Genomic DNA, 9,646 nt, shown 5'->3' with positions numbered 1-9,646 from the left:
TAATTAATTATATATATATTTTTTTGAATAAAGATTAAATTTCATTAAACTAAATCATCCAAAACCAAGAATGTAAAAACAAAAGGTAAGGAGTCCCTACTAAAAGAACGATCAGCCTCAAAAAGAGAAGATCGCGCCAAGGCATGCGCAACCTTATTAGCAGACCGCTTAGCAAAATTAAAAGAAACCACATCAAAATCAGCAACCAAAGTCATACAATCATAAAGAATATGGCCATAAGGAGAAGCCATATGTTTGAACTTTTGCAAATCATTAATGACCCTTAAACAATCCGACTCAACAACAATCTGTGACCATCCATTCGCTTTACTCCAAGAGAGAGCTTCCTTGATACCAATGGCTTCGACAATATGAGGTTGCAAAGAGCCCTCTCTAGACAAACTTCTGGCCCCCAAGACCAACCCCGCAGCAGACCTTGCAATCAAGCCCAATCCATACTGCCCTAGGGCAGAAAAAAGTGCACCATCCACATTAACTTTGACTAAAGGAAAACCGGGAGCTGTCCATCGCTCCACTGGTAATGTCGTTGTCCAGGTTAAGCTTGCATCTGTGACATTAACTTTTTGAGCATTAAACCACTCAACATAATTTAACTTTTCCATTGCCACTACCTCACTTGCATCAGGGTGCTTGAAGTTCCAAACTAACTCGTTCCGACGATGCCAAATCGACCAACAGACCATACCAGCCTCAAGAGCCTCGGCCGAGTTCCACGATACCAACCCCGCTTCTAACCAACTCGAGAACAACATTGCATCAGGCACCACACCAGTAATTGGAACCTTGCTCCAGCAACTTCTAGCAAAAGAGCACCGCACCAGCACATGCAGAATCGTCTCAGGCACAGCAAGGCAGAACGGACACGTTGCAGCAATTGGAACATGTTTTATGGAGAGATTAAACCGAGTTGGAAGACTGTTGGTAGAAGCTCTCCACAGAAAAATTAAGAACCTTTGGAGGGAGCTACAACTGCCATAACAGCGGCCAAATCCCAGAGTTATCTGGACTATCTCTGTTGGTTTTCATTGATTGAAGCAGAGAATATGCACTCCTAACAGTGAAAACTCCTAACGCATCATGTAACTAGTACCACAAATCAGTACTCAAATGACTACTAAGCGGAATCTTCCACACCAAAGCTCGATCTCTATCAGTGAGCAGATCAGCTAAAACTTCCCCATCCCATTCAACCTGCTCGACTTTCATTAAAGAGGCGACCGACTTCCCCACAAGGCCTGGATGGACAGATTCAATGAAAGGGTTCATCTCATCAGGAAGCCAAGGCTTAGACAAAATATTGACGGTAGAACCATCACCCACCAACCGCCGAACCCCAGCCCGAACCAACTCTTTAGCCTCAAACACACTTCTCCAAATATAACTTGGGTTACTCCCCAAGGTCGATGTAAGAAAAGACCCTGACGAAAAGTATCTAGCTTTGTAAATTTGCCCCATCAAGCTATCCCCACAAGTCAAAAGCCTCCACCCTTGCTTAGCTAACAGAGCTAAGTTGAAGTCCCTTAAATCTCGAAATCCCATACCACCATTGCTCTTATGTTTCGTGAGCTTGTCCCAGCTGAGCCAGTGTATGCCTTTATTCTTGTTCGACCTCCACCAAAACTTGGTAATAGCACGCTCAATGTCTTGAGAAATCCCGACAGGAATGAGAAACACATTCATTGTATAGGCCGGAAGAGATTGAACAACTGATTTAATAAGAACTTCCTTTCCTGCACGAGAAAGAAATTTGTTGTCCCAAGACTGGATCCGCTTCTGAACTTTGTCCCGCAAATAGCTAAAGATGACATTTTTATTCCTGCCAACAGCACTCGGGAGCCCTAAATACATACTGTTCTCAGTCGCTTCCTAAATGCCCAGAGTAGCACAAATGGCCCTCCGCAAATCAAATGAAGTATTAGAACTAAAGAAGACCGAAGACTTCCCAAAATTAATTATATTTAGGTTTAACTAACTGCATGCTGACCTTTCCGTGGAAACATCTAATAATTTGTTATCTTTTTATAAAAATAGATATATTGATATTGATTGATATATTGATTGATTATGTCAAGTTTACTGAGATATGAGATGTCGTGTGTGTGGCATTAGTTTAGGAATTTCATTAATGATTATTAATTTAATTTAATTAAAATACAAATTTTAATATATATTATTATTTTTGTTTGATTTTAAAATATTTTTATTTAATTTTTAAATTTTCAAATGAATTTTTAATTAAAAAATACAAATTAATGATGTGAACCAATAAGAGAATGGCAATTAGACTGTGTCGGGTATCTACAGAATTTCCAAAACTTTAACAGAAAGTATTTTTAATGCTAAAAATTTTTATTAGATATTAATCTGTAACTTTAAGTTAAATTTAAGTATTTTTGCCGTACATAATTTTTTTTTTATTTTATATATATATATATATATATATATACTAGGTGAATGTACGTGCCGAGCCACGTATTGCTAGTTTTATTTAAGATTTTGGTATTTTTAAGATTTTGAATGTATTTTATTTTTAAAGATTACAAATTTTTTGTTTGAAAAAATTAAATATTTATATTTGAAATATTATTTAATAATGTATTAAAAATAATATTAGTGTAATTATAAAATTGTAAATAAATTTATTATTGGAGTAGTAGATTATTCTATTTAGTTCTTTTTTTAACATAGCATTGTAATGTAAGTTTATATTTATAAATATTCTGTAAAGTGTTAATATTATATGAACATCTCCATTTATAAAGCTAAAAAGTGGGTCAATGACAGAAGTGGTATATCTGCAATCACACAAAGATAGAAGTGGTATTTCTGATTCTGCTTCCTATGCTTATCCAGAGAAAATATTAGATAACGTAATGTTAACTTTAATATATAAAGATTTTTCTTTTTAAAAAAATAAATAAAAAAAAATATTAATATTCTCCCAAAATAGGTTTGTTAGAGAGATATGTGGGTAAAATGATTTTTTTCATTTAAAAAAAGATTATTAATATTTAAAAGATTGTTTAATTTTTTGGTTTAATTATTGGGTTTATTTGTTAACGGGAGATCAAACCTAATCGTTAAATTTAACAGAATATTCTTTTTATTTTTAAGAATATTCTGTTAAACCAAGAATTGCCGTTAGATAGGCACTTTTAATATATAAAGATATATATTTAATCATACCAAATTTTTTTCGCCCAAATTTTCTTATTTTTCTCATACTACATTTGGGTCTTCCGCTCTCTCCGTCGTCGGGCATTCATGCGCAAGTTAGCTGCCCAACTCGTCACTGTAAGCTTCATCTACAATTTCCTTTATTCATATTCTTTCTTTCTCTCTACTTTTAGTATATCTCAAGTATTCAAAAAAAAAAAAAATGAGACTTTCAGATTACAAATTTGGTGATCCTTGTGCAGCATTATTGCAGAAAAAACCCTATACGAAATGGGCAGAATCGAAAATTTTCAACCCACAGTGAAGCAGGTTAATCACTCTTATCCTTTCAACTACTTAATTTGGGTTTTTACTTTTCTTGTCAAGGTTGTTCATTTCTGGAAATAATTTACCAAATTAAAATGTTTATTTTTAATTGAGATCGATTTTTTATGTATTGAGTGGCAGATGACCTTGCCTTGGAAAAAGATGCTGAAAGAAAAATTGGATGGGTGTTGAAACTGTTCTTTGCTGGGACTGCTACGTTTTTTGGTTGCCAGATTTTTCCATACTTGGGTCTGTACTTGGATGTTTTCATTTCATCATTTACTATCTCAGTTTATTTCTTTCTTTTGTTACAGCATTTTAATATTATTTATATAATTATCCATGTAATGTACCAGGGGATAATTTGTTGCAGCAGTCATTGTCTCTTTTGCATGTAAAGGATCCGTTGTTTAAAAGAATGGGAGCTTCAAGATTAGCCCGTTTTGCTATTGATGGTAAGCTACTTGTTTGTGTCTCTGAAAGGACTTTTTATGTTTAACTAAATGCCAATGAAAACTTAAATGCCCAGTTCTTTTTTGTTATTTATGATTGTTTCTCTTCAATTTAACTTCTCATTTGCCTTTTTTATTTATCACAATGTTAATTGAAGTATTGGTTGGCTCATAAAGAAGTCAGGCAAGTGCTACCTTTGTTGTAGAGGGGAGAAAATGTTAGAGTTTGTGATGATACTGAATTATAGAGAAAATGTCTATTGACAAACTAGTTAGTCGTTGTCATTCACAAGACACTTGGTGCTAGCTCAAGTTTACTTTTGGGTGTGTGGGAAAGGGAGGGTTTCAAAAGAAAAAAAAGTTTCACTCAATTATCTAGACTATACTTTGTCGTCAGTCAATTGAGAAAAAGATTGATTCGTTCAATTATCTTTACTTTGTTATAGGTTATGTTGTTAGTTTCCTTTAGATACTTTTTATCTTAAGCTGGCTGTGCGTTGGATTGTAACAGTTGATTTCTTGGACTTTAGAATTTATATATAAAACTTGTTCTTTTCTTTTTAATGCTTAGATGAAAGAAGACTGAAAATTGTCGAAGTTGGTGGGGCTCATGAGCTCTTAAAGATGTTGGAGGCAGCTAAAGATGACCGCACTCGTAAGGAAGCTTTAAAGGCTCTCTCGGCTATCTCAAAATCAGGTCAGACTCAGTTTTCCACTTTTCTAATATGCCTACGGAGCCATGACTAGTTTTGAATTCTGTTCTCGCTACCAAAACTTTTCAATTTTTCATTTTTTATTTTTCTTTCTTCCAATGAGTTCCTTATAGTCCCTTAAAATGCTTTATACTAATAAAGATTTTCTAAGAGAACGATGGGCTTTGTGTAACTACACTTATGATACTCTACTTTCATTGTTGGTTGGAAAGAACATGTTAACTCTTGTATCAAGACAAGTTACAAGTACAATGGTCCTGTAACTAACTTATGATATGCTTGGCTTGGCTATATTTCAAAGCAAGTCCTTAACAATTTTCAGTTTTGTAATCTTTTTTCGCATTCCAGATAAAGCTGTTGAAGCATTACATCAAGCTGGCACAACTGCTATAATCAATTCTACCCCAAATTCCTCGCAGAATATTGAAATTGAGCAGTACAAATCTAGCTTGTTGAAGAGATTCCATGATCTGAAATATGATGTTCCCTCATGAATTGAAATTGATGAAATCTTTCTGACTCTATCTTCTCCCTCGGTTTTGTAAGGACATAGATGCAACAGCCAGCATGTCCTGCATGTTGGACAGTGAAACTGTAGTTTATTGTTTGAATTTTATGTAATCTGTTTAAAGAAATTAGCTTAGAGGTATGCTGGTGGCTTCTTTCTTACAGTGGCTGATCATTTCTTTTAAAGCACCTGGGGTTATAAACATGTATTCTCATACAGATTCTGTTCCTGTGGAAGAAATAAAAGCAACCTTATTGATTTTTTTTTTTTGATAATTAAGATGATTTTATTAAGAAAGCAAAAGCCAATTAAGGCAACATAGTGACCACAAAGGGGGCCACATCCCTTACCTAACCAGAGACTTTACATTTTTCCCTTCTCGCCCAAACAGCAAGAGAGTCAGCAATATAGTTATCTAGCCTGGGCACAAACGCAACAACAACCTCCTCAAAAGCAGAGTACAACTTCAAACAAGTAGTGAATAATGGGTAAATATTCCAGCCAAAGGGAATGGATTTTGCTTCAAAAGCCAGCACAGCCGCCATAGAGTCAGTTTCAACAATTCCCCCTCCAATACCCCCGAAACTATAGCATTGTCAACAGCTATCCACGAATCTCCAGGGATCTGCTGATTCAAGTTAACTACCGCAACCCCGGCTTCCTCCTTAACTACTGAGGCATCGACTCTACATTGCCAGAAGCCAGGCTTATTTGGAGCTTTGAACCTTGCTAAGTTTGGTGGAGCAACAACATCAAACTGTCCACCACCCAACTCGCGCCTGCTAAATTCCGCAAGTCTCGCCATTATATTCTTCCACACCTGATTGACATCCCAAGGAACTCCTTTAAAAATGTATGCATTTCTCGTATTCCAGATGGCTTTGCACATGCACGCTATAAACATAATCAACTCTTCATCCGCAACCATTGTCCACCACATTCCAAAGTCCGATAAATTCTGCCAATTAAGATTATCCACCATTATTCCCCAGCGATTCATAAACCATAAAAGCACGAGTGAAAGGACACTGGCAAAAAAGATGGAAGGCCGTTTCAGTGTCCTCATTATAGAAAACACAATTCCCATCCTGTATGGCACCAAGTCGAGCTTTGGTAGGGAGGATATCAAATACAATTTTCCAGCAGAAGAACTTAAGTCGAGGATGCATTTTAAATTTCCATAAGCGAACCCACATAACGTTTGGAGGAGAGAAACGTTGTTGATTGATTATCCAATAGGCACTTTTGACAGAAAATTCACCCGATTTTGCAGCATTCCAAAACACAATATCCCGGCCTTCCTGAATCAGTTTAATTCTGATTATATCCCTTGCTACCTCATTCACAAAACACTTTTTAATCAATTCTTCATTCCAGCTTCGGGTGCCTTCGATAAACAGGTCATTGACTTTCCAAAGGGCCTGGTTGTTTACAAACTGAAATTTGTCCTTAATCTCCGAAGGCTGTCTGTCAGGGATCCACGGTCTGTCCCAAATCTCACACTCCCCATCAGCTATCAGAATTCCAGCCCCTTGGAGGAAGATTTCCCTTGCCGCAAGCAAACTTTTCCAGCCACGGGAATCCTCACCTTTCTTATCCACTGTCCAAGCCGAAGTAGTACGACAATACTTATCCAAGAACATCTTTACCCAAAATTTCTCCTTCCCCTGCAGAACCAGCCAGAAAAGCTTGACGAGGAGAGCCACGTTCATGTCCGCAAATCGCCTGAATCCCAGCCCACCGGAGAGTTTGGGTTGGCAAATGTCTCCCCAACTCTTCAAAGCACAATAATGTTTTTTGTCAATGTTTCCAATCCACCAAAATTTAGCAATCACTCTGTCTAGCTCCATGCAAAGAGTCTTTAGAATTTGAACAGTGGACATAAAGTAGTTAGGTATGCTCTGAAGTACTAAATTTACCAAAACAGTTCTGCCCGCTTGAGATAAGTGGCGAGCTTTCCAACCCTCCAATCTTCCCAGCATTTTCTCCTTGAGAAAGAAATAATCCTCCCTTTTCCTAGCAGTGTAAAAGAAAGGGTTTCCCAAATAATTTTCGTTATTGCTCAGGCAATTCATTCCCAACAGAGCTTTAATCTCATTGCGGCTACAAGAAGGTGTGTTAGGATAGAAAATGATCCCACTTTTCGCTTTGTTAACCTGTTGGCCAGACCAACTTTCATATTTCTGGATACAACTCAAAATATTGCTAGCGTCTTTCCTTGAAGCATGACAGAAGAAAATTGCATCACCAGCATAAAATAGATGAGATATGGGGGGTCTCATTCCTAGCCACTCTAATGCATGCAATATTTCCAACCCGTTCCTCTTTGAGAATTAGTTTAGAGAGTACCTCACTACAGAGAATAAAGAGGAAAGGCGAAAGAGGATTGCCTTGACGGAGACCCCTTTTAGGATTGAAGGGAGCCAACGGAGCACCATTAAGAAGAATAGAGTATGAGACCGTAGACACACATTGCATCAATAACTTACACACTTGAGGGTTGAAACCATTCACTTGCAAGACACGGAGTAGAAATCCCCACTCAAGGCGATCGTAGGCCTTGCTCATATCCGTTTTAATGGCTAGAGTCCCCATCTTTCCTTTTTTGTTTCTCATGGAATGGAGAACCTCCTGTGCTACACAGGAACATTTAGCAATCCAACGCCCGAGAATGAAAGCCGATTGGAATGGAGACACCAGCCTGTCTACTACCCTTTTAAGTCTATTGGTGAGAATTCGGGAAATAATCTTATACCCAAAGTTGCACAAACTTATTGGCCGAAATTTGTCGAAATGAACTGCATGACTTCTTTTAGGGATCAAACATATAAATGAGTGGTTAACCTGGCTATAGAGAGTCCCAGTCAAGAAAAAATTCCTTACCATATCGCAGACTTGTTTGCCCACAGTATCCCAGTATTTTCGATAGAAGATGCCAGGAAAGCCATCCGGCCCAGGAGCTTTCAACGGATGCATCTGGAAAACCACATCTTTTATCTCTTCTTCCGAAGGAGTCCTGCATATGGCTTCATTTCTTCCTACATAACCTTGTCTTGGAATAAAGACTCGAAGTCCTCTCCAATATCATTTTCGGAAGACTCATACAGAGCCTTGAATTTTGTTTGGAAGTAGCCTCCTATTTCTTCTCTTTGTCTCAGCCACACTCGTTGATCATCTTCGATGCTGCCAATGAAATTACGTCGTCTTCGGATAATAGTTGATTTGTGGAAGAATTTGGTATTGTCGTCTCCATTTAGTAACCAATTTTCCCGAGATTTTTGTTTCCATATTCTATCCATTTTTGCCTCCATGTCAATAATGTCAAGCTGAATTTCCGCCTCTCTTTCAACATTGTACTGAGAAATTTGTGCCGATTGAATCGCCTGTAAATGAGCAGCAAGTTCCTTTAATCGTTTATCACAAAATCCAAAGACTTCACGATTCCATTTTTTGAGATCATGAGCCATTCCTTTAAGTTTCTTCTGAAGCTGTGCAGCCACTTCCCCTGTAACAGCTCTTCTCCACAAATTCTGGATGATCACATCATAGTCAGGTCTGGAAGTCCACACCTCAAGGAAACGGAACAGATATCTTAATCTAGTTTGATCACCCCAAATATTAAGAAGAATTGGGGCATGGTCAGATCCTTTAATGGGAAACTTGGATACTCGAGCGTTAGAGAATTCAATACACCATCGAGCATCAGCAATAGCCCTGTTCAAGCGCTTTCGAACTCGGGATTCCGCAATTCTCGAATTCTGCCAGGTACACATTCCTCCATCACAACCGAGATCAACTCCTCCCACTTCAAATAAAAAATTACTAAGGAACTCTCCTTCCTTTCTCTGAAAAGTTCTGCCTTCCTCTTTCTTCGAATCGTCAAGGATAACATTTAAATCCCCCAACAGAACCCAGGGCGAATTGCAATTAGATACCGTCTCAGATAACCACTTCCAATAAGAACCTTTTAGAGAATAGTATGGGGTCCCATAAACACAATAAAGACTCCAATCGGGGAAGTTCTCTCCCATGTGAATAGATAGATGAAGTCCTTCAGCAAATTCTTCCAACATATGACATTGTATTCCCCTTTTCCATGCCACACAAAACCCTCCAATAATACCGATCGATGGAATACAAACACAATGATCATATCCCAGCCGATTCATCACATTGACCATTCGCAACTCATCCACCTTAGTCTCAGCCAAAAAGAGTAAATCTGCATCACTATTACGAACCAAACTCCGAAGGGTTCGCTCCGCCGCGGGTCTACGAAGTCCGTGGCAATTCCAAGACAGAAACCTTATGGCGAAGGTGGGGGCATGGTATCGGCCGCCTCCTCGCCATTTCCAAAATTTTGATCATATACCACTTCCACCTCAACACAGTTAGCGAGAATTTCTGCCATATTTTCCGTAACCAACTCCTTCTCTTCCGCCAGGCATTTCTTTCTTCCACTCCTTGTC

At 38.0% G+C, this 9,646-nt stretch overlaps 2 protein-coding genes across 2 annotated transcripts; one reads left to right on the top strand and one right to left on the bottom strand.

Moving 5' to 3' along the window:
* Positions 1-3,217: 3,217 nt before the first annotated feature.
* LOC115708304 (uncharacterized) lies at positions 3,218-5,446 on the top strand. The gene is made up of 6 exons (XM_030636533.2): positions 3,218-3,315; positions 3,441-3,507; positions 3,646-3,753; positions 3,861-3,959; positions 4,528-4,653; positions 5,018-5,446. Exons 1-6 carry the CDS (start codon positions 3,286-3,288, stop codon positions 5,161-5,163), a joined length of 576 nt encoding a protein of 191 aa, XP_030492393.2. The 5' UTR covers positions 3,218-3,285; the 3' UTR covers positions 5,164-5,446.
* A 2,769-nt stretch (positions 5,447-8,215) lies between these two features.
* On the bottom strand, positions 8,216-9,358 carry LOC115704006 (uncharacterized). The gene has a single exon (XM_030631228.2). The coding sequence runs from the start codon at positions 9,356-9,358 to the stop codon at positions 8,216-8,218; it is 1,143 nt and encodes a 380-aa protein (XP_030487088.2).
* Between the last annotated feature and the right edge of the window lie 288 nt (positions 9,359-9,646).

The sequence above is a fragment of the Cannabis sativa genome, chromosome 1 (assembly GCF_029168945.1).
Source record: "Cannabis sativa cultivar Pink pepper isolate KNU-18-1 chromosome 1, ASM2916894v1, whole genome shotgun sequence".
NCBI classification, from domain to species: domain Eukaryota; kingdom Viridiplantae; phylum Streptophyta; class Magnoliopsida; order Rosales; family Cannabaceae; genus Cannabis; species Cannabis sativa.
This window is presented reverse-complemented; position numbering and strand designations above follow the sequence as displayed.